Source organism: Triticum aestivum, chromosome 5A (assembly GCF_018294505.1).
Source record: "Triticum aestivum cultivar Chinese Spring chromosome 5A, IWGSC CS RefSeq v2.1, whole genome shotgun sequence".
In the NCBI taxonomy this organism is placed as follows: Eukaryota; Viridiplantae; Streptophyta; class Magnoliopsida; order Poales; family Poaceae; genus Triticum; species Triticum aestivum.
The window spans coordinates 439,507,653-439,535,604 of record NC_057806.1 but is presented as its reverse complement, the minus strand read 5'-3'; the positions used below and the strand labels follow the sequence as shown (position 1 = coordinate 439,535,604).

Below are 27,952 nucleotides of genomic sequence, written 5' to 3'. Positions count from 1 at the left end.
GAGTAGCATAACTGGAGTAGCATAACTGGAGTAGCAGAACAACACAACATAGTTTCACGACACAACCAAAATGCCATAGTTTGATACAACATCAACACAACCAAATCACCATTATCACCATTCTGCACCAGAGGCAGTCAAGTAATCCTCCATTCTGTTGCTGGGCTTCCTGACTCTCTGGGAACCATCACTTGGTCTTGGAGGCATGAAAGCTAACCTTGGTCCCTTTGTAGCAGCCGATGAAGATCTGGTTGCTGGTGCCTTACCCTTGGGAGCAGCTGGTGCCTTACTCTTGGGAGCAGATGATGAAGATTTACTGGTTGCTGCCTTACCCTTGGGAGCAGCTGGAGCAGCTGGCTACCTCCTAGCTGGAGCAGCAGTAGATGTTGCCCTCCTTGCTGGAGCTGGACTGGCAGCAAATGTTGTCCTCCTTGATGATCCACCAGCAGTGGCAGCAGCAGAGGTTGCAGTCCTTGCTGGAGCTGGACTGGCAGCAACAGAGGCTGTTGTCCTTGCTGGTCCTGGTGTGCTTCTACTATCAGGTGGGTAAGAGCTGGTGATTGGCTGCAACGAAACAAGTAGTTTAATATTAGTAAGCAATAAAGTAACAACAAATTTAGTCTTTCTCATAGCAGAGTGGTTACCTGATGTTTATTCTTTCTCATAGCAAGTGCAGGCTTTAGAGCATCATGACAATTGGTCTACCTATGGCCCACCTTTTTACAGTTGGAGCAGGTAATTGAGGCCATTCTTGAAGTGTCTTTGGGAGCTGGCTTCTTAAATTGGCCCTTTCTCCTCTTAGTCTGTGCCCTGCCCTTGTGTTCTTTGAAAACAGAAGCCTCAATGTCCAAACTATCTGTCCTTGGCCACATGTCAGGGCCAGGTACATGATATATTATAGGACTGTAAACTGCCAGGTACATAGGTTTTTTGAAGAAATCATGAACAAAGTCCTCTGGCTGAAGCTTAGCCTTGTGTATAGCAGAAACATCATGATTGCAAGGAACTGTTGTCATATCCCACTTCTTACAACCACAAGTCCTATGTGCTAGGTTGACAACATATGTTCTCTCCTCACTAGTAACTTGAAAAAGGTTGGAGCCAGCCATCAATGATTGGCAGTTTCTAGACCACTTCTTTACTTCCTCTAATTTCTCCGCATATGTTGGACAAATCTCCCATCTGACAGTCCGAGTTTTAGTTCTATTTGTATTAAACTTGACCATTAATTTTGTTCTAATTCCATCAACCATGGTCCTTATTGGCTTAGCCCTGACATCTAGAACCCACTTGTTGAAAACCTCACTTAAGTTGTTAACTAGTAAGTCTATTTTGCAATTTGTGTCCATGGCATGTCTGGCCCAAGTGTGCTTTGGGATTTTACTAAGCCAAGCCCATGCTGCCTCACACTCTCTCTTCAACTCATCCATTTGCAACATTATAACCATGTTCAGTGTATGAGTAACTTGCTTCATCCATGTATTTCTTCAATTCTGGCCCTCTAAACCCAGCATTTTGAAAGTTCTGGTAAATGTGTCTGAGGCAAAACCTTCGTGGACAATTGGGAAAGACTCTGTTTATGGCTTTAAGCAGGCCCACTACAAGAGGAACCCCCCTTTAGCAACGCATCGATTCGTTGGTGAATGTCTATATAAATGTTGCTATGGTCTACACCAACGGATTTTTATGTGTTGTCGTTGGTGGCGTTGCAAGGGCCTACAACAACGTATACAATTGCGTTGGTAATCGACACAAATAAGCGTTGCAATGTAGCAACATATATAATTGTAGTCTAACAACACTTTGATGTGTTGGTGTTGACACCTACACAAGCTGATTTGAAATGGGCATAATTAACAGATCAGTGTAATGCTTCTATTTTACATTTGGGGATTACAGCTATACATGAACAATTGGTAGTATTTTATATATCCAGCAATAAATACTAGATCAACAGAGATAGTACATAGGAGTAGCAATCCGGTAAACAGAAAGATCTCATATATTAAATCAACTCGTTTGCAATACATGGAACACGATCCAGGGAATATATACATGATTTTCTATACATTGACCATGAAAGTAACACTCTTAACATTAATGTAGAACTATCTGGTAGTTGCCCCATTCTCCGCCTTGCAATCAACAAATTAGCCATGCGCCATCTATTTATCTTGCAATCAACAGCTTAGCCATGGACCATCTATTTGTCTTGCAATCTACAACAACAAAAAACTGACATGAGTCACCAAGCCTGGCAAATAATGATATAAATCTGACCTCCATAGTAGTTTACACAATATTGTTTAAATTTTCTGTCATGTTACAACTTATAAGTTTTCCTATTTAAGAATGCTAAAATGACATTTCTTTTTCTAGCAGGTTAGTGGGTGAACTCAATATGGGAACCATCTAGTTCTAGTAGTTGGAAGCATCCATCAGAGGAAGAGGTGTGTTTTCAACTCTCAAAATTTTCCTGATCTTTCCCTTTTGTCAATAGTAGTAGTCATCATCTTTCAGATTCACCAAAGCAAGGTAAAGTATGCAAATGTAGAGGGCGCGAGAGAGAAGCTTACCTATGCGGTGGCACGCCTTTGGTGCAGCTTAAGGTAGGTCGAGTGGTCGGCGATTGACAAATGACTGATCAAACAATACAAATAGGTACAGAAAGCTTGGGAAATCGGATGTAGCTGAAACTGAAACTAAAATAAATGCATAAAACGACTTCATATTTGATAATTCAAAATATTTTTCATGTCTCTGCATGTTCATAGTTGTGATTCATGTAAACAAAAGTTAGAATATTCTTGCATTCAAATTCTGTAATGATTTATCTTGTATAACACATGAACACAAGAACTGTATCCATCCTAAGATTTTGTATAATATTCTGGATTATGGTGTATAGAATTGTACAAAATATGGATCCGAATGCTTTATCTTACATCAGCCAAGAATATCAAGCTAGATAACACGTATGCTAGTCTTCCATTGAAAATTCAACTATAGAATACGAAAATAAACAAATAAAAACATTGCATTTTTAAAGAACTTAATTTATTGAAAAGAGTGGTGTGGCGCAATCATCAACTTGCGAAGATCCCATTTAATAAAGCCAAAGCTCTGAGTTCATTCTTAAGGCATATTCTGTGAACTTATTGATTTATATATTTCCTATTTGCAATATTCACAAGTCTCGAAGATTTACCTGTTAAGAGAAACAACAAACACAAGCATGTTACCTGAAGCAAAGTCACTTTAGAACCTGTGAGAGAAGATGAAATTAACAAGTATACAATAAATAGGAATATTAGGACGAATAGATGCATGTGCGGCTTATTCCTATAGAACTACATTATGTGGGACAACGAAATCAGTAAGGAATCATAAACACTGATACGAAGATACTTTTTCTTTCCCAGAAATTAACATGATGTCATAGATAATAGTGCTCACCTATTAACTAATACTTGAAGGAATCTTCTTTCATGACTTGGTCACAGGGTCACAGCTAGGATATCCAGAGATACCATCACAGCTTATTTACTTGATCTGCCATGAAAATCTTAAAGGACAGACCCAGTGCATAGAAGCTCCCACACAAGGTGGGGTCTGGGGAGGGATTATAGGAACCTAGTCTTACCCCTGCAAAGTGCAATGCAGAGAGGCTGGTTCGAACCCAGGACCTCTTGGCACAAGTGGGGAGGACTTCACCACTGCGCCAGGCCTGCCCTCTGCCATGAAAATCTTCACGAAAATATAACTAATTATCCACACACATAGCAGAAAGAGAATCAAACCTAATTCATCACAAGAAAGAATTATTTAGGAAAAGAGATGGAAATATTCTTCCTGGATTAACACATACCCAGCTAGAAACAACTCTTACATGGGCAGAACTAGATGACAAACTGAAATATGCAAGCCCAAAACTGAAATACCTAGAAAGGTGAAGTGGAATTTTGGGCCTCGAGGCTCCAACAAGGTTGCTCACCAATCACCATGATGGTTGTTGTCCACCTGTGATCTACAATGGCACAACGGCTATCCCTAGGTGGTCATATTTCACTCTGCAGATGAGGACAGTGGAGCTCATGACCATTGAGTGATGCAGTGGATCAAGCATGTGATCGTGGTTCTACAACGTATGCGAAGAAAATTTATATGTTCGGGCAGTAATACAAAAATAGTTGTGTATTTAAAAGGACTATAATACACTGTTTATTTCACACATCCTCATATAAATACGATATAACTGATACAAGTATGTTTTAATGTCAACTTGAACAAACATAAAAGTTCCATTAACAGATATGTAGGTCTGGAGTGAATATAACTTACTTTCTTCACTATAACACAACCCTACTATATGTTCACACAAAGAAAAATCAGAGAGTAAAGCAATCAAAATTTGATAAGAAGATGGTTAAAAAAAACTAACTTCTGGGCTAGCCGCACGGAGGGCTCCATCCTATCAGCGTCCGGAGCCCGCGACTTCGTCGACCTCTCCATCGGCACAGCCGCACGCCCGCACAGAGGTCAGAGCGCCGCTCCCCCGTGCTCATCTGGCTCTAGTGCTACCGTGCTGGTGGATTTGGTGAATTTGGACTGAGGTTTTTTAGGAGCATTTGAACAGAGCTGAGCTGCGAAGTGTCTCTCGTTCGGTCGTGCGTGACGGTAGATGTGACTGGTTGCTGCTCTTGGGCTGCTGCTTAGTGGGTTGTGCCGCTGCAGCCGATGGGCTTTTATTGGTCTGTTTGTCACAGGAGAGCTACTGCGTAGTCTCTCAAAGAATGTACTCTTAGTATTTTTGCCATATACCTACATATAGGAATTTTTGTCACAGGAGAGCTACAGCCATGACCAATAGTGGATCCGCCCCTGCTTCTGGCCATCTGGGGTTCATAGCCGTCCATGCTATAAGCCTATAATTACCATTTGCACGTACTAGATATGAATAATTAAGGAGGTCAATGGCTAGTTAGCGATATTTGTTGCATTTGCAAGAAAAGGCTTTGCGACAGATTATGCACACATGTAAAGGACAACTGGGACAGAGAGTACATGCCACATATATATATTTGAGCTATATGCTATATATAGATATAACCGTCAAAAAATTGATTGAGTTGGTTAATTAGATGGGATGCAAGCTATTTTTTGTTGCTGCCAAATGCACTTACAAGCCTTATATATACTAGTACATTTCTAGATGCAAATTAGTTACTTTCTTTATGCAACTTGGCCAGGATAATTATTGTTAGAACGCCACAGTGGAAGAACAAATTTAGGCAGCACTCCTCAACAAAAGTAACGCTTCTACAGAGTAATATTTGGTTTATTAGGATCATCATCGTGATGGACGGCAAGGAATCAGCCATGGCACGATGGCCTTGCCACACAAAGCAGCAGAGGGGAGGAGTGACTTACAGGACTGTCGACGTCAGAGTCGAGGTGACCGAGGCGGAGCAGCACCGTTGAGCCCGAGTTGGCAGCCATGGGTGCGGAGACGCAGGGGTAGTTGGCAGATAAACCAGAGGCAGGGGAGCCGCACCAGCGACCCGTGGCCACTAGGGTTGCTGCGGGGGCGCGTGCAGGGGCGGGGACGACGTTAAGGCGGCGGAAGATAGGAGAAGAACAGTGAGGGGGAGGGGGCCGGTGAGCAGCGGCACGGAACTGCGCCGGAACTGCCCGGATTCGGGGGCGGCGGCAACGTTGTGGGCCTTGTGGCCATGGAGCTCGCGTGAGAGAGGGGAATCGGGGGAGAGATGTGGTACAGAAAAATATTTGTTTATTTATCCATAGCTGTGTGATATAAGACCTCTCCCAATGCAATGGTGCTTAGATGAGGTGCTAAGTGCATTAAATATCTTAGCAACTTAACTCCCCAATGCATAGGTGCTTAACTTGTTGTTGCTAAAGCACATTTTATTTAATGAGTTAACATCTAAAGTCTTTCATGCATTGGTCAAATTGCTTCATTTAAGTGGTTCTAGGTTCTCGCACTTGGCATTGGTTCTTTTCGGGGTCATCAAAGTGCTCTCTTCCCTCTTTAAATATTGTGCCATGTCATTTTTTGCTTATGTGGCATGCTTAGCACCTGTCCACGGTGGAGCACTGGGAAGGGCCTAAGGAGGAAGCAGGTGCAGAGGTGGGGGGGGGGTACGGGGAGGTTCGTGGGGAGGTGGGAGGTTGAGCGCGACAACACATGTCATCATCGTTGCTACACATACGTTGCTATATGAGGGTTCTTGTTGTAGTGGCCTTGTGTGAATTTAAGTAAAGCTAACTTAGTGACTACACCTAAATGATTGTGTAACTACTAGAAATAACTAATTGATTGTGTACAGAAAGTAGTGATAACCCACAAGTATAGGGGATCGCAACAGCTTTCGAGAGTAGAGTATTCAACCCAAATTTATTGATTCGACACAAGGGGAGCCAAAGAATATTCTCAAGTATTAGCAGCTGAGTTGTCAATTCAACCACACCTGGAAACTTAGTATCTGCAGCAAAGTGTTTAGTAGCAAAGTAATATGATAGTGGTGATAGCGGCAACAAAAGTAAAGACAACAAAAGTAATGTTTTTGGTATTTTGTAGTGATTGTAACAGTAACAACGAGAAAGTAAATAAGCGAGAACCAGTATATGGAAAACTCGTAGGCACCGAATCAATGATGGAAATTATGCCGAATGCGGTTCATCATGTAACAGTCATAACATAGGGTGACACAGAACTAACTCCAATTCATCAATGTAATGTAGGCATGTATTCCGTATATAGTCATACGTGCTTATGGAAAAGAACTTGCATGACATCTTTTGTCCTACCCTCCCGTGGTAGCGGGGTCCTATTGGAAACTAAGGGATATTAAGACCTCCTTTTAATAGAGAACCGGAACAAAGCATTAGCACATAGTGAATACATGAACTCCTCAAACTATGGTCATCACCGGGAGTGGTCCTGATTATTGTCACTTCGGGGTTGCCGGATCATAACACATAGTAGGTGACTATAGACTTGCAAGATAGGATCAAGAACTCACATATATTCATGAAAACATAATAGGTTCAGATATGAAATCATGGCACTCGGGCCCTAGTGACAAGCATTAAGCATAGCAAAGTCATATCAACATCAATTTCAGAACATAGTGGATACTAGGGATCAAACCCTAACAAAGCTAACTCGATTACATGATAAATCTCATCCAACCCATCACCGTCTAGCAAGCCTATGATGGAATTACTCACGCACGGCGGTGAGCATCATGAAATTGGTGATGGAGGATGGTTGATGATGACGACGACGACGAATCCCCCTCTCCGGAGCCCCGAACGGACTCCAGATCAGCCCTCCCGAGAGGTTTTAGGGCTTGGCGGTGGCTCCGTATCGTAAAACACAATGATTTCTTCTCTCCAAAAGCGAATATATAGAGTTGGAGTTGGCGTCGGAGGGCATCAAGGGGGCCCACGAGGTAGGGGGGCGCGCCCCCCACCCTCGTGGACAGGGTGTGGGCCCCCTGGTCTTCATCTTTGGCAAGGATTTTTTATTGTCTTTTCTAAGATGTTCCATGGAGTTTCAGGTCATTCCGAGAATATTTGTTTTCTGCACATAAAACAACACCATGGCAATTCTGCTGAAAACAGCGTCAATCCGGGTTAGTTCCATTCAAATCATACAAGTTAGAGTCCAAAATAAGGGCAAAAGTGTTTGGAAAAGTAGATACAACAGAGACGTATCAACTCCCCCAAGCTTAAACCCTTGCTTATCCTCAAGCAATTCAGTTGACAAACTGAAAGAAAGAAAGAAAGAAAGAAAAACTTTTACAAACTCTGTTTGCTCTTGTTGTTGTAACTATGTGAAGCCAGCATTCAAGTTTTCAGCAGAGATCATAAGTAACCACATTTGCAATAATTCTCAGGTCTCATAATTACTCATATCAATAGCATAATCAACTAGAAAGCCATAATAATAAATCTCGGATGACAACACTTTTTCAAAACAATCATAATATGAGATAACAAGATGGTATCTCGCTAGCCCTTTCTGAGACCGCAAAACATAAACGCAGAGCACCTTTAAAGATCAAGGACTGACTAGACATTGTAATTCATGGTAAAAGAGATACAATCATAGTCACACCCAATATAAATTAATAGTGATTAATGCAAATGACAGTTGTGCTCTCCAGCTAGTGCTTTTTAATAAGAGGGTGATGACTCAACATAAAAATAAATGGATAGGCCCTTCGCAGAGGGAAGCAGGGATTTATAGAGGTGCCAGAGCTCGGTTTTGCAATAGAGATAAATTGTATTTTGAGCGGTATACTTTCATTGTCAACGTAGCAACTAAGAGATGGCAATATCTTCCATGCTAAACACATTATAGGCGGTTCCCAAACAAAATGGTAAAGTTTATACTCCCCCTCCACCAACAAGCATCAATCCATGACTTGCTCGAAACAACGAGTGTCTCCAACATACATCAGGTCTCAGGGGGAGTTTTGTTTGCAATTAATTTTGATTTAGTTTGCATAAAGCATGAGACTGGGCATCCCGGTGACCAGCCATTTTCTCATGAGCGAGGAGCGGAGTCCACTCCTCTTGAGAATAACCCGCCTAACACGGAAGATAAGGACAACCTTGGTTGATACATGAGCTATTCGAGCATACAAAACATAATGTTTATTTGAAGGTTTAGAATTTGGCACATACAAATTTACTTGGAACGACAGATAGATACCGCATATAGGAAGGTATAGTGGACTCATCTGGAATAACTTTGGGGTTTAAGGGATTGGATGCACGAGCAGTATTCCCGCTTAGTACAAGTGAAGGCTAGCAAAAGACTGGGAAACGACCAACTAGAGAGCGACAACACCATGTACATGCATTAAAATTAATAAACATTGGATGCAAGCATGAGTAGGATATAATCCACCATGAACATAAATATCGTGAAGGCTATGTTGATTTTGTTTCAACTACATGCGTGAACATGTGCCAAGTCAAGTCACTTAAATCATTCAAAGGAGGATACCACCTAATCATACCACATCATAATCATCTCAATAGCATGTTGGTACACAAGGTAAATCATTATAACTCATAGCTAATCAAGCATGGCACAAGCAACTATGATCTCTAATTGTCATTGCAAACATGTTTATTCATAATAAGCTGAATCAAGAACGAGGGACTCATCATATTTACAAAAACAAAAGAGGTCGAGTTCATACCAGCTTTTCTCATCTCAGTCAGCCCATCATATATCATCATAATTGCCTTTCACTTGCACGACCGAACGATGTGAATAATAATAAGAGTGCACATGCATTGGACTAAGCTGGAATTTGATGTCTACTACACAACCTTCTTCTTGTAGACGTTGTTCGGCCTCCAAGTGCAGAGGTTTGTAGGACAGTAGCAAATTTCCCTCAAGTGGATGACCTAAGGCTTATCAATCCGTAGGAGGCGTAGGATGAAGATGGTCTCTCTCAAGCAACCCTGCAACCAAATAACAAAGAGTCTCTTGTGTCCCCAACAAACCCAATACAATGGTAAATTGTATAGGTGCACTAGTTCGGCGAAGAGATGGTGATACAAGTGGTATATGGATAGTAGATAATAGTTTTTGTAATCTGAAAATATAAAAACAGCAAGGTAACTAATGATAAAAGTGAGCGTAAACGGTATTGCAATGATAGTAAACAAGGCCTAGGGTTCATACTTTCGCTAGTGTAAGTTCCCTCAACAATACTAACATAATTGGATCATAAAACTATCCCTCAACATGCAACAAAGAGTCACTCCAAAGTCACTAATAGCGGAGAATGAACGAAGAAATTATGGTAGGGTACGAAACCACCTCAAAGTTATTCTTTCCAATCAATCCGTTGGGCTATTCCTATAGGTGTCACAAACAGCCCTAGAGTTCGTATTAGAATAACACCTTAAGACACAAATCAACCAAAACCCTAATGTCACCTAGATACTCCAATGTCACCTCAAGTATTCGTGGGTATGATTATATGATATGCATCACACAATCTCAGATTCATCTATTCAACCAACACAAAGGACCTCAAAGAGTGCCCCAAAGTTCCTAACGGAGAATCACGACGAAAACGTGTGCCAACCCCTATGCATAGGTTCATGGGCGGAACCCGCAAGTTGATCACCAAAACATACATCAAGTGAATCACGTGATATCCCATTGTCACCATAGATATCCACAGCAAGACATACATCAAGTGTTCTCAAATCTTTAAAGACTCAATCCGATAAGATAACTCCAAAGGGGAAACTCAATTCATTACAAGAGAGTAGAGGGGGAGGAGAAACATAAGATCCAACTATAATAGCAAAGCTTGCGATACATCAAGATCGTGCCAAATCAAGAACACGAGAGAGAGAGAGATCAAACACATAGCTACTGGTACATACCCTCAGCCCCGAGGGAGAACTACTCCCTCCTCGTCATGGAGAGCACCGGGATGATGAAGATGGGCACGGGAGAGGGATTGCCCCCTCCGGCAGGGTGCCAGAACGGGTCTAGATTGGCTTTCGGTGGCTACGGAGGCTTTTGGCGACGGAACTCCTGATCTATTGTTCGTTCTGGAAGTTTTAGGGTACGACGATATATATGGGTGCAGGAAGTACGTCGGAGGAGCCACGGGGGCCCCACGAGGCAGGGGGCGTCCCCACCCTCGTGAGCACCTCCTGTATCTCCTGACGTGGAGTCCAAGTCTATCAGGTGGCTTTTGTTCCAAAAATAACTTCTCTAGTTGATTTTGTTCCGTTTCGACTCCGTCTGATATTCCTTTTGTTCAAAACACTGAAATAGGCATAAAACAACAAATCTGGGCTGGGCCTCCGGTTAATAGGTTAGTCCCAAAAATAATATAAAAGTGGAAAATAAAGCCCAATATTGCCCAAAACAGTAGATAATATAGCATGGAGCAATCAAAAATTATAGATACGTTGGAGACGTATCAAGCATCCCCAAGCTTAATTCCTGCTCGTCCTCGAGTAGGTAAATGATAAAAAGATAATTTTTGATGCGGAGTGCTACTTGGCATAATTTCAATGCAAATCTTCTTAATTGTGATATGAATATTCAGATTCGAAAGATTCAAGACAAAAGTTCATATTGACATAAAAATAATAATGCTTCAAGCATACTAACAAAGCAATTATGTCTTCTCAAAATAACATGGCCAAAGAAAGTTATCCCTACAAAATCATATAGTCTGGCTATGCTCTATCTTCACCACACAAAGTATTTAAATCATGCACAACCCCGATGACAAGCCAAGCAATTGTTTCATACTCTAACTTTTTCAAAAAAAAATCAATCTTCACGCAATACATGAGCGTGAGCCATGGCTATAGCACTATAGGTGGAATAGAATGGTGGTTGTGGAGAAGACAAAAAAGAAGGGGAAGATAGTCTCACATCAACTAGGCGTATCAACGGGCTATGGAGATGCCCATCAATAGATATCAATGTGAGTGAGTAGGGATTGTCATGCAACGGATGCACTAGAGCTATAAGTATATGAAAGATCAAAAAGAAACTAAGTGGGTGTGCATCCAACTTACTTGCTCATGAAGACCTGGGGCAATTTGAGAAAGCCCATCATTGGAATATACAAGCCAAGTTCTATAATGTAAAATTCCCACTAGTATATGAAAGTGACAACATAGGAGACTATCTATCAGGAAGATCATGGTGCTACTTTGAAGCACAAGTGTGGTAAAAGGATAGTAGCATTGCCCCTTCTCTCTTTTTCTCTCATTTTTTTTATTTTTTATTTGGGCCTTCTCTTTTTCTATGGCCTCTTTTTTTATTTCGGCTTCTTTGGCCTTTTTTTTCATTCGGAGTCTCATCCCGACTTGTGGGGGAATCATAGTCTCCATCATCCTTTCCTCACTGGGACAATGCTCTAATAATGATGATCATCACACTTTTATTTACTTACAACTCAAGAATTACAACTCGATACTTAGAACAAGATATGACTCTATATGAATGCCTCCGGCGGTGTACCGGGATGTGCAATGACTCATGAGTGACATGTATGAAAGAATTATGAATGGTGGCTTTGCCACAAATACGATGTCAACTACATGATCATGCAAAACAATATGACAATGATGAAGCGTGTCATAATAACGAAACTGTGGAAAGTTGCATGGCAATATATCTCGGAATGGCTATGGAAATGCCATAATAGGTAGGTATGGTGGCTGTTTTGAGGAAGGTATATGGTGGGTTTATGGTACCGACGAAAGTTGCGTGGTACTAGAGAGGCTAGCAATGGTGGAAGGGTGAGAGTGTGTATAATCCATGGACTCAACATTAGTCATAAAGAACTCACATACTTATTGCAAAAATCTATTAGTTATCGAAACAAAGTACTACGCGCATGCTCCTAGGGGGATAGATTGGTAGGAAAAGACCATCGCTCGTCCCCGACCGCCACTCATAAGGAAGGCAATCAATAAATAAATCATGCTCTGACTTCATCACATAACGGTTCACCACACGTGCATGCTACGGGAATCACAAACTTCAACACAAGTATCTCTCAAATTCACAACTACTCAACTAGCATGACTCTAATATCACCATCTTCATATCTCAAAACAATTATCAAGTATCAAACTTCTCATAGTATTCAACACACTATAAGAGAACTTTATTATTCTTGAATACCTAGCATATTAGGATTTTAAGCAAATTAACATGCTATTTAAGACTCTCAAAAATAATCTAAGTGAAGCATGAGAGTTCATCTATTTCTTCAAAATAAAACTACCACCATGCTCTAAAAGATATAAGTTAAGCACTAGAGCAACAACAAACTACTCCGAAAGATATAAGTGAAGATCAATGAGTAGTTTAATAATTATGCAACTATGTGAAGACTCTCTAACATTTAAGAATTTCAGATCTTGGTATTTTATTCAAACAACAAGCAAAGCAAAATAAAATGACATTCTAAGAATGGCAAACATCATGTGAAGAAGCAAAAACTTAGGATCAATCGATACTAACCGATAGTTGTTGAAGAAGAAAGGTGGGATGCCAACCGGGGCATCCCCAAGCTTTAGATGCTTGAGACTTCTTGAATATTACCTTGGGGTGCCTTGGGCATCCCCAAGCTTAGGCTCTTGGTTGTCCTTGAATATTACCTTGGGGTGCCTTGGGCATCCCCAAGCTTAGGCTCTTGCCACTCCTTATTCCATAGTCCATCGAATCTTTACCCAAAACTTGAAAACTTCACAACACAAAACTTAACAGAAAACTCGTAAGCTCCGTTAGTATAAGAAAATAAATCACCACTTCAAGGTACTGTAATGAACTCATTCTTTATTTATATTGGTGTTAAACCTACTGTATTCCAACTTCTCTATGGTTTATAAACTATTTTACTAGCCATAGATTCATCAAAATAAGTAAACAACACATGAAAAACAGAATCTGTCAAAAACAGAATAGTCTGTAGTAATCTGGATCAAACGTATACTTCTGGAACTCATAAAATTCTCAAGTAAATTGCTGGACCTTAGGAATTTATCTATTAATCATCTTCAAAAAGAATTAACTAAATATCACTCTCCAAATAAAAATGGCAGCAATTCTCGTGAGCGCTAAAATTTCTGTTTTTTACAACATGATCAACAAGACTTTCCCCAAGTCTTCCCAAAGGTTCTACTTGGCACAAACATTAACTAAAAGCATAAAACCACATCTAAACAGAGGCTAGATGAATTATTTATTACTAAACTGGAACAAAAAACAAGGGACTAAAATAAAATTGGGTTGCCTCCCAACAAGCGCTATCGTTTAATGCCCCTAGCTAGGACGATGATTTCAATGATGCTCACATAAAGGATAAGAATGGTAACATAAAGAGAGCATCATGAAGAATATGACTAGCACATTTAAGTCTAATATACTTCCTATGCATAGGGATTTTGTGAGCAAACAACTTATGGGAACAAGAATCAACTTGCATAGGAAGGTAAAACAAGCATAACTTCAAAATTTTAAGCACATAGAGAGGAAACTTGATATTATTGCAACTCCTACAAGCATATATTCCTCCCTCATAATAATTTTCAGTAGCATCATGAATGAATTAAACAATATAACCAGCACCTAAAGCATTCTTTTCATGATATACAAGCATATAAAATTTACTACTCTCCACATAAGCAAATTTTTTCTCTTTCCGGATAGTGGGAGTATCATAAGAGACTTGAATATTATAAATTGTTTCCACATTAAAAGAGTAATGTTCAGAGAAGGGGTAATCATAATCATGACAAGTTTTATAAATATAATCCTCACTACTTTTTATAGCATATGTATCATCACAATAATTGTCATAAGTAGGAGGCATGTTATTATCATTATAAATTTGCATATCAAAACTTGGGATACTAAAAATATCATCTTCATTAAGCGTAGAATCCCCAAGCTTGGGACAAACATTAATTTCAGCAAATATATTCTCAAAAACATCATCTTCATCAAACATAGCATCCCCAAGCTTGGGCCTTTTCATATTCTAAGCATAATCACTCTCATCATTAATAGTATGGATAGCACCAATAGTATAGCAATTATCATATTCTTCCAAGCAAGTGCCAAAAAGATTTTCAAGATTATAAGAAGTATCATTATCTTCCATAATTATATTTTCATGAGGCACAATAGTAATAGGGGCAACTTTATTTGGGAGAGATACCTTTTTACCTCTCTTTTTTTTCTTTTGTTCTTCTTTACCACATCGTGTGTGGGTTCAATCCTCTTTTTGGAGCTCATTATTAATGAGATTGGTTGAATAGGAGGCTCCTCCTCGTTACCTGATTCATCATAAGAGATAATAGGAGGATATTGGGAAGTCTCTTCCCTTTTGTTAGCATTCCCTTCATCTTCTATTTGTTTTATTTTCTTTATGTAATTGGCAATATAAGGATTTTCAATGCAATTCACCACACAATACATATAAATCTTCTCTAGATCAAAATCAAGAAATTTATCAAGATTAAATTTTGGAATACCCTCAGTTATACGTTTCATTTCTTCATAACCTAAAAGAAGACTAAGCTCTTTATGATGCTCAAGGGAATCAAATTATCACAATATTTGGACACGACTTGATCATGAAACAAATAGCATTGCAGCTTTAAATGACCATGTTCATTGCAAAGTTCACAAGGGGCACGAAAAATATTGAATCTTTCAGCACATTCATCTAGCTCTTCTTGCAACAATTTAGTTTCTAAGTACTTATGCCTCTTGCAATATCTATCTTCCCTATTTGGTGTGTACTTGCAAACCCAATCTACTCCACAAAAATTGACATGTTTATAGGAGGCATTTTCATCATAACTAGTGCGATCATCATTAGCATCATGGATATTCAAAGAATTCGTACTGACAACATTGCAATCATGCTCATCATTCAAATATTTAGTGCCAAACATTTTATAGATTTCTTCTTCTAGCACTTGAGCACAATTATCCTTTCCATCATACTCACGAAAGATATTAAAAAGGTGAAGCGTAAGAGACAAACTCAATTCCATTTTTTATAGTTTTCTTTTATAAACTAAACTAGTGATAAAACAAGAAACTAAAAGACTCGATTGCAAGATCTAAAGATATACCTTCAAGCGCTAACCTCCCCGGCAACGGCGCCAGAAAAGAGCTTGATGTCTACTACACAACCTTCTTCTTGTAGCGTTGTTGGGCCTCCAAGTGAAGAGGTTTGTAGGACAGTAGCAAATTTCCCTCTAGTGGATGACCTAAGGTTTATCAACCCGTAGGAGGCGTAGGATGAAGATGGTCTCTCTCAAGCAACCCTGCAACCAAATAACAAAGAGTCTCTTGTGTCCCCAACACACCCAATACAATGGTAAATTGTATAGGTGCACTAGTTCGGCGAAGAGATGGTGATACAAGTGGTATATGGATAGTAGATAATAGTTTTTGTAATCTGAAAATGTAAAAACAGCAAGGTAACTAATGATAAAAGTGAGCGTAAACAGTATTGTAATGATAGTAAACAAGGCCTAGGGTTCATACTTTCGCTAGTGTAAGTTCCCTCAACAATACTAACATAATTGGATCATAAAACTATCCCTCAACATGCAACAAAGAGTCACTCCAAAGTCACTAATAGCGGAGAATGAACGAAGAGATTATGGTAGGGTACAAAACCACCTCAAAGTTATTCTTTCCAATCAATCCGTTGGGCTATTCCTATAGGTGTCACAAACAGCCCTAGAGTTCGTACTAGAATAACACCTTAAGACACAAATCAACCAAAACCCTAATGTCACCTAGATACTCCAATGTCACCTCAAGTATTCGTGGGTATGATTATACGATATGCATCACACAATCTCAGATTCATCTATTCAACCAACACAAAGGACCTCAAAGAGTGCCCCAAAGTTCCTACCGGAGAATCACGACGAAAACGTGTGCCGACCCCTATGCATAGGTTCATGGGCGGAACCCACAAGTTGATCACCAAAACATACATCAAGTGAATCACGTGATATCCCATTGTCACCACAGATATCCACGACAAGACATACATCAAGTGTTCTCAAATCTTTAAAGACTCAATCCGATAAGATAACTCCAGAGGGGAAACTCAACTCATTACAAGAGAGTAGAGGGGGAGGAGAAACATAAGATCCAACTATAATAGCAAAGCTCGCGATACATTAAGATCGTGCCAAATCAAGAACACGAGAGAGAGAGAGAGATCAAACACATAGCTACTGGTACATACCCTCAGCCCCGAGGGAGAACTACTCCCTCCTCGTCATGGAGAGCACCGGGATGATGAAGATGGCCTTCGGAGAGGGATTGCCCCCTCCGCAGGGTGCCGGAACGGGTCTAGATTGGCTTTCGGTGGCTACGGAGGCTTCTGGCGGCGGAACTCCCGATCTATTGTTCGTTCTGGAAGTTTTAGGGTACGATGATATATATGGGTGCAGGAAGTACGTCGGAGGAGCCATGGGGGCCCCATGAGGCAGGGGGTGCACCCTGGGGGGGGGGGGGCGCCCCCCACCCTTGTGAGCACCTCCCGTATCTCCTGACGTGGAGTCCAAGTCTATCAGGTGGCTTTCGTTCCAAAAATAACTTCTCCAGTTGATTTCGTTCCGTTTCGACTCCGTCTGATATTCCTTTTCTTCAAAACACTGAAATAGGCATAAAACAACAAATCTGGGATGGGCCTACGGTTAATAGGTTAGTCCCAAAAATAATATAAAAGTGGAAAATAAAGCCCAATATTGCCCAAAACAGTAGATAATATAGCATGGAGCAATCAAAAATTATAGATACGTTGGAGACGTATCAGAATCTGCGAGCATTCAATAAACAGGAGAAGACAAGGCAATATGGGCTCTTGGTTAAATCAACAATAATGCATATAAGAGCCACTTCAACAATTTAATTATGGTCTTCTCCTACTGGCCCCCAAAGAAAAGAAAAAAAATAAAACTATTTACATGGGAAAGCTCCCAACAAGCAAAAGAAGAACGAGAAATATTTTTGGGTTTTCTTTTTAATTATTACTACTACAGCAGAAAAATAAACTACTACTAATTTTTTGGGTTTTCTTAAGGTTTAACAAACACACAAGAAGAAAGCAGGAAAAAGAAAATAAACTAGCATGGATATTACAGTGAAAGTGTATGAGCACCGACATCTAGCAATGAGTGTGTGTGAACATCAATGTAATGTCGGTGAGAAATACGTACTCCCCCAAGCTTAGGCTTTTGGCCTAAGTTGGTATATTGCCAGAGATAGCCTGGCGGATACCCGTAAGTGTAGCTGGGGTCGTACTGCGACGAAGAATAGTTTGGATCATACTGTGATGAAGAAGTAGACTCTGACTGCCACTGGCTGACAGTCATCTCTGGATCCCAAGAATAAACAGATTGTCGTGGAGGCTCATTTTGTGGTTCCTGTTCTGGGGCTGATGCACGATTCTTATAAGCTTGAATGGCAGCCCACGTAACGAGATAGAGTCCTACAAAATTAAACAAAGAAGGAGCAGGCAACGTAATAGTTTCAGGATAATGTTTATCAAAGTATAACTTATATTTGAGCTCTCCATTCCTGTCCTTAACAAGAAAATCATGGGCTATCATGCTCTTGTAGTCTAGATAAGCATTAGGCAGCAATTTTTCTTCTTTCTCATAATGCCTAATAGCTATGTTAAAGTGTGCAGCAAGGCGAGAAGCATAAATGCCTCCAAAGATGGGGCTTTTAGTACGGTTCAGACTCAACCGCCTAGCAATAATTCCGGCCATACTGACAGTGTTGTCACGGTATAAACCATGGAACAGAATAATAATATCAGGAACACTAAGGTTCCCACAGTTCCCATGACCAATCAAGCATCGACTAGCAAATAAAGCAAAATAGCGTAACACAGGAAAATGTATGCTAGTGATTCTTGCATCAAAAAACTTCCTGATTTCTCCCGCAGAGATAAGGTTAATAAATGGTTCCAACTCTTTTCGAGGTGGTTCCTCTAAGATACCATCAGGAGGTATGTTGCAGACTGCGCAAAATTCAAACAATGGCATTTTCTTCACAACGTCATATAAATGAAACTCTACTGAAGGAGGTGACTCTTTAGGAAAAAAGTAGAAGTTTTGCACAAAAGTATTTGTGAGTAAGAGATACTGTGGACGTTGGTCGCGGACGAAGTCGGTGAGGCCAGCATTCTTAATCAATGAATAGTAATCCTCATAAATCCCGGTCTCTCTCAAGAAATTATCAGAAGGCCATTCACACGGCCGGATCTCCGCGGTACGAGGCAAATTATATTTGGGCCTCTGAGCTTCTTCATTTTGTTTATCCTTTGAGCTTCGGCTCGATGAACCTCTCAAAAGTCTCCTCATTATTTTTCTGAAATAATCTGAAATTTTTAGTAACTTCAAACAAAAGTGAACCAACTTCAATAAAACTGATAGCAACTACTCCTACAAGTGCCTAGAGCCTATATCAAGCATTAGGACTACTTGGAACCATATAAATTTGACATGCAAGCTCAAGAACATGGTCACCTATGCAGCACAAATTTGCAAAGAATAAAGCACTAGAGCAAAAACTAACTGGACCAATGGAGGAGTCACATACCAAGGAACAATCTCCCCAAGCAGTTTTGCGAGAGGTGCTTTGAGCAAGGAGATCGAAAATCACAACAAAAGTGGCTGGAACTCGTGCTTGAGTTGGTTTTTCGGGTTTGTGTGAGACAGAGGAAGAAGATGGGTGCTGGGATAAGTGGAGGAGGGCCACCGTGGGCCCACGAGGCAGGGGCACACCCTAGGGGGGGGCGCCCACCACCCTCGTGGCCAGGTGGCAGCTCCTCCCGCGGTAATTTTTGCACAATAAATACTCAAATATTCCCGAAAAAATCATATTAAATTGGCATGGCATTCTGAGGACTTTTATTTTTGGGATATTTTTATATTGCACGGATAAGTCAGGAAACAGACAGAAAAATACTATTTTTACTTTATTTCTACTAATTAACAGAAAATATAGAGAGGGTACAGAAGTTTGTGCTTCTAGTTTCATCCATCTCATGCTCATAAAAAAGAATCCACTAACAAGGTTGATCAAGTCTTGTTAACAAACTCATTCCGATAATCATGAAACCGGAGAAATTTCGAATAACACTAAGTTATCTCAACGGGGATATGCACATCCCCAATAATAACTATATCATATTTCTTTTTGACAGAAGGAAGAGGAAATTCAAAACCTCCAATTATAATCGATGGAATTTTTCCAATGGAGTTGATACTATGAACTTGAGGTTGTTTCCTCGGAAAGTGTACCGTATGCTCATTACCATTAACATGAAAAGTGACATTGCTTTTGTTGCAATCAATAACAGCCCCTGCAGTATTAAGAAAAGGTCTTCCAAGAATAATAGACATACTATCATCCTCGGGAATATCAAGAATAACAAAGTCCATTAAAATAGTAACGTTTGCAACCACAACAGGCACATCCTCACAGATACCGACAGGTATAGCAGTTGATTTATCAGCCATTTGCAAAGATATTTCACTAGGTGTCAGCTTATTCAAGTCAAGTCTACGATATAAAGAGAGAGGCATAACACTAACACCGGCTCCAAGATCACATAAAGCAATTTAAATATAATTTCTTTTAATGGAGCAAGGTATAGTAGGTACTCCGGGGTCTCCAAGTTTCTTTGGTATTCCATCCTTAAAAGTATAATTAGCAAGCATGGTGAAAATTTCAGCTTCCGGTATCTTCCTTTTATTAGTAATGATATCCTTCATATATTTAGCATAAGGATTTATTTTGAGCACATCAATTAATTGCATACGCAAAAAGATAGGCCTAATCATTTCAGCAAAGCGCTCAAAATCCTCATCATCCTTTTTCTTGGATGGTTTCATAGGAAAAGGCATGGGTTTCTGAACCCAAGGTTTCCTTTCTTTACCATGTTTCCTAGCAACAAAGTCTCTTTTATCATAACGTTGATTCTTTGATTGTGGGTTATCAAGATCAACAACAGGTTCAATTTCTACATCATTATCATTACTAGGTTGAGCATCATCATGAACATCATCATTAATATTTTCATTAGGTTCATGTTCATTACCAGATTGTGTTTCAGCATCAGACATAGAGATATCATTTGGATTATCAGGTGGTTCAGCAATAGGTTCACTAGAAGTTTGCACAGTTCTATCATTTTTCTTCTTCTTCTTTTTAGAAGAACTAGGAACATCAATATTATTTCTTTGAGAATCTTGCTCGATTCTCTTAGGGTGGCCTTCAGGATACAAAGGTTCCCGAGTCATTCTACCAGTTCTAGTAGCCACTCTAACAACATAATCATTTTTCTTACTATTCATTTCATCAAGCACTTCTTTTTGAGCCTTAAGTACTTGTTCTACTTGAGTGGTAACCATAGAAGCATGTTTGCTAACAAGTTTAAGTTCACCTTTAATATTAGCCATATAATCACCCAAGCGTCTAATCATATAAGCATTTTCTTTTAATTGTCTACCAAAATAAGCATTGAAGTCGTCTTGCTTAAACATAAAGTTATCAAACTCATCCAAGCACTGACAAGCAATTTTAGCAGGAGGGACTTTAACTTTATCATATCTACAGAGAGAATTTACCTCTACTGCCTGTGTCGGGATATCGGGATCAGGAGGTTCTTCAATAAATAAAGAATTGAGATCATATGTTTCTTCAACAGGCGGTATATTAAGACCATTTATTTCTTCAATAGGAGGTAAATTCTTAACATCTTCAGCTTTAATACCTTTTTCTTTCATAGATTTCTTTGCCTCTTGCATATCTTCGGGACTGAGGAATAGAACACCTATCTTCTTCGGAGTTGGTTTAGGAATAGACTCAGTAATTGGAGCAGGAGCTGGCTCAGGAGGTGCCCAATTATTTTCATTTGTCAACATATTATTCAATAGAATTTTAGCTTCATCCGGTGTTCTTTCCCTGAAAAGAGAACCAACACAACTATCCAGGTAATCTCTGGAAGCATCAGTTAGTCCATTATAAAAGATATCAAGTATTTCAGATTTCTTAAGAGGATGATCAGGCAAAGCATTAAGTAACTTGAGAAGCCTCCCCCAAACTTGTGGGAGACTCTCTCCTTTAATTTGCACGAAGTTGTATATTTCCCTCAAAGCAGCTTGTTTCTTATGAGCAGGGAAATATTTAGCAGAGAAGTAATAAATCATATCCTGGGGACTACGCACACAACCAGGATCAAGAGAATTAAACCATATCTTAGCATCACCCTTTAATGAGAACGGAAATATTTTGAGTATATAAAAGTAACGCGATCTCTCATCATTAGTAAATAGGGCGGCTATATCATTTAACTTAGTAATATGTGCCACAACAGTTTCAGATTCATAGCCATAAAACGAATCAGATTCAACCAAAGTAATTATATCAGGATCAATAGAGAATTCATAATCCTTATCAGGAACACATATAGGTGAAGTAGCAAAAGCAGGGTCGGGTTTCATTTTATCTCTAAGTGATTCTTTGTTCCATTTAACTAATAACCTCTTAAGCTCATATCTATCCCTGCAAGCTAAAATAGCGACAGAAGATTCCATATCAAAAAGATAACCCTCAGGGATAACATGCATATTTTCATCATCACTATCATCATCGTATTCAGATTCAATAATTTCTTTTTCTCTAGCCCTAGCAGTTTGTTCATCAAAAAATTCACCAAGGGGCACCGTAGTATCAGGCATAGAAGCAGTTTCATCATAAGTATCATGCATAGCAGAAGTGGCATCATCAATAACATGCGACATATCGGAACGAATAGGAGAAGCAGGTTTAGGTGTCGCTAGCTTACTCATAACAGAAGGTGAATCAAGTGCAGAGCTAGATGGTAGTTCCTTACCTCCCCTCGTAGTTGAGGGATAAATTGTTGTCTTAGCGTCTTTCAAGTTCTTCATAGTGTCCAGCAGATATAAATCCCAAGTGACTCGAAGAATAGAGCTATGCTCTCCAGCAACGGCGCCAGAAATTAGTCTTGATAACCCACAAGTCTAGGGGATCACAACAACTTTCGAGGGTAGAGTATTCAACCCAAATTTATTGATTCGACATAAGGGGAGCCAAAGAATATTCTCAAGTATTAGCAGCTGAGTTGTCAATTCAACCACACCTGGAAACTTAGTATCTGCAGCAAAGTGTTTAGTAGAAAAGTAATATGATAGTGGTGATAGCGGCAAAAAAAGTAAAGACAGCAAAAGTAATGTTTTTGGTATTTTGTAGTGATTGTAACAGTAGCAACGGGAAAGTAAATAAGCGAGAACCAGTATATGGAAAACTCGTAGGCACCGGATCAGTGATGGATAATTATGCCGGATGCGGTTCATCATGTAACAGTCATAACATAGGGTGACACAGAACTAGCTCCAATTCATCAATGTAATGTAGGCATGTATTCCGTATATAGTCATACGTGCTTATGGAAAAGAACTTGCATGACATCTTCTGCCCTACCCTCCCTGTGGCAGCGGGGTCCTATTGGAAACTAAGGGATATTAAGGCCTCCTTTTAATAGGGAACCGGAACAAAGCATTAGCACATAGTGAATACATGAACTCCTCAAACTATGGTCATCACCGGGAGTGGTCCCGATTATTGTCACTTCGGGGTTGCCGGATCATAACACATAGTAGGTGACTATAGACTTGCAAGATAGGATCAAGAACTCACATATATTCATGAAAACATAATAGGTTCAGATCTGAAATCATGGCACTCAGTCCCTAGTGACAAGCATTAAGCATAGCAAAGTCATAGCAACATCAATCTCAGAACATAGTGGATACTAGGGATCAAACCCTAACAAAACTAACTCGATTACATGATAAATCTCATCCAACCCATCACCGTCTAGCAAGCCTACGATGGAATTACTCACGCACGGCAATGAGCATCATGAAATTGGTGATGGAGGATGGTTGATGATGACGACGGCGACGAATCCTCCTCTCCGGAGCCCCGAACGGACTCCAGATCAGCCCTCCTGAGAGGTTTTAGGGCTTGGCGGCGGCTCTGTATCGTAAAACGTGATGATTTCTTCTCTCCGAAAGCGAATATATAGAGTTGGAGTTGGCATCGGAGGGCATCCAAGGGGCCCACGAGGTAGGGGGGCGCGCCTTAGAGGGGGGGGGCGCCCCCACCCTCGTGGACAGGATGTGGGCCCCCTAGTCTTCATCTTTGGCAAGGATTTTTTATTGTTTTTTCTAAGATGTTCCGTGGAGTTTCAGGTCATTCCGAGCATATTTGTTTTCTGCACATAAAATAACACCATGGCAATTCTGCTGAAAACAGCGTCAGTCTGGGTTAGTTCCATTCAAATCATACAAGTTAGAGTCCAAAACAAGGGCAAAAGTGTTTGGAAAAGTAGATACGACGGAGACGTATCAAGTAGCTACACCTAAATGCAAGTAACTACTAGAAAGAACTAAATGAAAGCTAGCACAAGTGGATTTCGTTACCTTCTGCCTATCAGAAATTATTGTGTAGTTGCCAAACTTCCCAGATTGGCCACCTAGTGCTACCTTCAGCTGATACAAAAACCAAGTCCAGGAATCTGTGTCCTCCTTATCAACAATTCCAAAAGCAATGAGAAATATATTATTGTTCCCATCTCTTCCAGTAGCAGCAAGGATCTGTTGACCAATAGTGAGCTTTATGAAGCATCCATCCAGATCTATAACAAGTTAACACATTAGGCAAACTATTTGAAAACACACATTAAATACCAAGGAATTACCTATGAATGGTCTGCATCCACTGAGAAACCCTTCTTTGCATCCATTTAGGCAATAGAATAATGCATGAAACCTAGGGTTTGTGCTTGGATGCTCCCTCAAATGTCTTGTTGTCACTATACACCTTTAACCTGGATTAGTATCTAGCACAACCTGCAAATAATCCCTAATCCTGGTGTACTGGGCCTTCTGATCTCCTAACACAACATTCTTTGCTGCCTTCTTAGCCCTGTATGCCATGTGGGTTGATATTTCCACTCCATACTTGCTCTTTGCAGTGTTAATTATAGTAGTGATTGTTGTGCATGGGTCATTTCTGATTGCTTCCTCACAAAACTTTGCAACCCACTTAGCAGTAACTTTTGTGTTCTCTGACACAGAAGGACAAGTGTGCACTACATACTGCTCCCTTATGGTAAAAGTCTTCTCATTTGCAATCTGAGAAGCTACTATATAAAAAGGGCATGTCTCATCTATGCATTATGCTATAACCCTGTCACTGCAATTTCTATGGTACTCATAGTTCCTGTTCTATGCAATGTGCATTGTTTGAAGTGCATTTCTGAACTGGTACACATCAATGAAGCAAAGATGCTTCACAAATTCCTCAGCTGGGTGAGCTCTCTTCTCATCATACCATAACCTTTTCTTCATCTTCTTAGCTTTGCTTTTCCTGCCATTGGGCAAAACATATGTCAATGCCTCTGCACCATCATCATCTTCCACACCCAAGTCCATTGGTTTCTTGTCTTCATCAGAAGATGGTATCCAGTCCTCCTCAAACAACTCCTCTACACTTGCATGTGATCTGCTTGTTGGGCCTTTTCTGTGTTTATTCTCCTTTTTCTTCTTCTGTCCATCTTGCCCTACCTGCTCCAAATTACTCTCTTCCTCCAGAGTACTCTCTTCATCCTCTTCTTCACTTTCAGGCTCATATAGTGCATCCTCCTCCTCTGTCTCATACATTTCCTCAACATCTGTGTCCCCTTTAAAATGAAGGAGTGGATCTTCCCTCTGTCTTTTCATCTCCTCAAGCCTAGCAAGGATATCACCATATTCTTTCAAATCATCATCATCACTATCCTCCTCATTATCCATCACTGCAGCTTTTCTCTTCACAGAAGTGACCTTCTCTTTATTTTTCGTATTCTTCCTAAACATTTCAATTTCCTTCCTCCTTGTCTCCTCCATAACCTTTTCAATTTCCATTTGCTCCTCTGAATTGTATACATGATTTTCTTCCACTTGTACATAACCTAAAGCAAGGTGCTGTGCTGTGTTTGAAACTGTATGGGCATTGGCTCCACTTATGCTGCTTCTGAACTTGCTGCCGCTACATGCACATCTGGTGCACTGAACATCACTCCTTCTTCATCTATCTGATACAGTTTGGGCTCTCCAATTTCTTCTAGAGGGATTTGCTGCTCAATAACATTGGAGCTGGTGTTTATACTTGCAGCATTGGGAGAACTGGCCCTAACAACTGTCACATTCAATATCTTCTGATTTTGCAATGCTATGTTGTCTAGAATTTCCTCAAGCTTGTCATCATCATCTATTTCTTCCATTCCTTCTATTCCTAGCCCAGGATCCCTGACATAGTACATGTAATCTTTAAATCCATAACCTTCTGTTTCTATCAGTGCTACTAGGTTGTAAAATGTTATGTCTGACACCATCATAGATCTCTCAATGTTGTCTCCGTCATGGAAATGCATCTTCAATTCCCAAACCTCATCATCCAGACTGCAAATAATATAAAATACATAGCAGTATAAGTGCTTAATTAAAACTGATTAACACTAATGAAACAACTCATGTTAGTGCACAGGACAAGACAAACAAATAAAGCAAATAAAGCAGATAACAGGACAACTCAATTAACCAATTATAAAGCACTAATGAAACACTAGACAGACCGAGCAATAGATTATCATAATTGTTTCTAAGAAGATCACAACAGTATATCCTTATAACTAATAACTAATCTGCACGCAACCTTGAATCTAACAAAAAGGAACGGGATGCAAGTAGAGTCCCAATCCAGTGTGTTTCTCCCTGTGTATTCTCTTTTTTTCGCCCTCAAAAATAATCTCATGCATGTAGACTTGACACGAAACATAGATTTGCTAAATTCACGGTTCTCAAAATATTATAGATATTAGTTATGGTTCACCGAGTTGATCGCAGCTGATATTTTTTTTCTAACTACAGTTAGGCATCATCCGCTTTAATTTCTAGATGTAATGTCAAATGTGCTCATCAAATTCATGCACCGCCCTAACATCATATAAAAAACACCGACTGGCTAGCAACATGAGCTTCAGTTTTGCGTACTGATACCTCATAGGGCAACAACATTTACAATTTAACAATCTGCAAACTGACAATCTGAACTTTAATATTGTGCCATTCATAATATTGTATTTCTACAAGTAGCATAACAATATATCTTTATGTGGGCACAAACATTTACCACGCAATTGTGCAGGACACGTACTAGTTGCACAGAATAAAAAATGACAGTTAGACAGTACTCTAATAGCCAAATGCAATAACTGTGTATATGTTGTAAGCAATCCGCGATACACATTACACAGTAAGCAGAATAAAGATTGACTGATGAGAATGGACATACAAATCACCTGCTGTATAGTTCTAAATAAATCATGAACCGCAAGCGGTATTATTCCAGGTTCATTAGCAGATCCTCTCATTGTATAGGTCTTTCCACTGTTAGTTTGTCCATATGCAAAAACAGTGCCTGTCATACAGGGAAAAGGACCAAACATTTCATTAATACCCACATGCTGCCAGAATGATGGAGAAAACTCTATTTTGCAGATAGTTCACGAAAGATCTAATAAACAAATAATAGATTTAAGAAGGCGCAAGCAAGAATATTGTACAGTGGTGTTTTATGGAACTAGAGTTCGTGTGATTATAAATTGTAGTACATTGCTCGTCCTCTATCAGTTGCAATTGAGAGGTGAGAACATTATTATCAAGCACCACTAGGTAAGAAGCGAAAGAGCCCAATATTACGGCCCTCGGATTCTCCTCAGAGCTAGAGTCAATTTTCAACTTAGCAAGTTCTAGAAATCAGAATTCGAAATGGTGCCTACGAAATGTTTACCGTTGAACCCTTGCACGGCAGAGTCGACGATGTGCTTGGTGCGGGCCCCGTAGATGTCCGCCGTGTGACAGTCCTCGCCGAAAATCCTGTCTGCGGAGAATGAAATAGAGGGCAACCTATGAGCAAGCCCGCGGTCCGAGGCGAGGGTGTGTGCGGAGGGGGGCGGGTTCCTCACCGAATTCGAAGCGAATGGAGGGCTGGGCGGTGAGCGCGACGGCGTTTCCGGAGATCCGCCACGGGCTGCTCTGCGCGTCCTCCGGCGGGAGCGGCCGCGCGCGCACGGTGACGTGGATCCGGTCCATCGCCGGCCGCCGCGGGTCGAGGGGACTCCGCCGGGCCGGAGCGGCGGTGGGGTTTGCTGATTGGGGGTTCTGGCGAGAGGAAGCGAGGGCAGTGGGGGCTTTCGATTTCGTGGGTGTCCGCAGCTAATTTCGT

General features: G+C 40.3%; 1 protein-coding gene, 1 long non-coding RNA gene and 1 pseudogene across 3 annotated transcripts; all 3 read right to left on the bottom strand.

The window, feature by feature from the left end:
• Positions 1–212: 212 nt before the first annotated feature.
• Positions 213–24,902, bottom strand: LOC123101364 (uncharacterized; annotated as a pseudogene).
• On the bottom strand, positions 1,974–5,813 carry LOC123103857 (uncharacterized). 2 transcript variants are annotated; one of them, XR_006449996.1, is made up of 3 exons: positions 5,431–5,813; positions 3,457–4,070; positions 1,974–3,265 (listed from the first exon to the last, which is right to left on the bottom strand). It is a non-coding gene; the product is annotated as an uncharacterized lncRNA (long non-coding RNA). The 2 variants fall into 2 exon arrangements; XR_006449995.1 differs by having other exon boundaries at positions 3,457–5,813.
• LOC123103855 (RNA polymerase II-associated factor 1 homolog) lies at positions 24,350–27,952 on the bottom strand. The gene is made up of 4 exons (XM_044525540.1): positions 27,693–27,952; positions 27,518–27,607; positions 27,027–27,145; positions 24,350–26,127 (listed from the first exon to the last, which is right to left on the bottom strand). Exon 4 carries the CDS (start codon positions 25,588–25,590, stop codon positions 24,913–24,915), a length of 678 nt encoding a protein of 225 aa, XP_044381475.1. The 5' UTR covers positions 25,591–26,127; positions 27,027–27,145; positions 27,518–27,607; positions 27,693–27,952; the 3' UTR covers positions 24,350–24,912.

Excerpts from the sequence above, each read along its gene's own strand:
- LOC123103855 (XM_044525540.1), bottom strand. The coding sequence starts at position 25,590 with ATGGAAATTGAAAAGGTTATGGAGGAGACAAGGAGGAAGGAAATTGAA.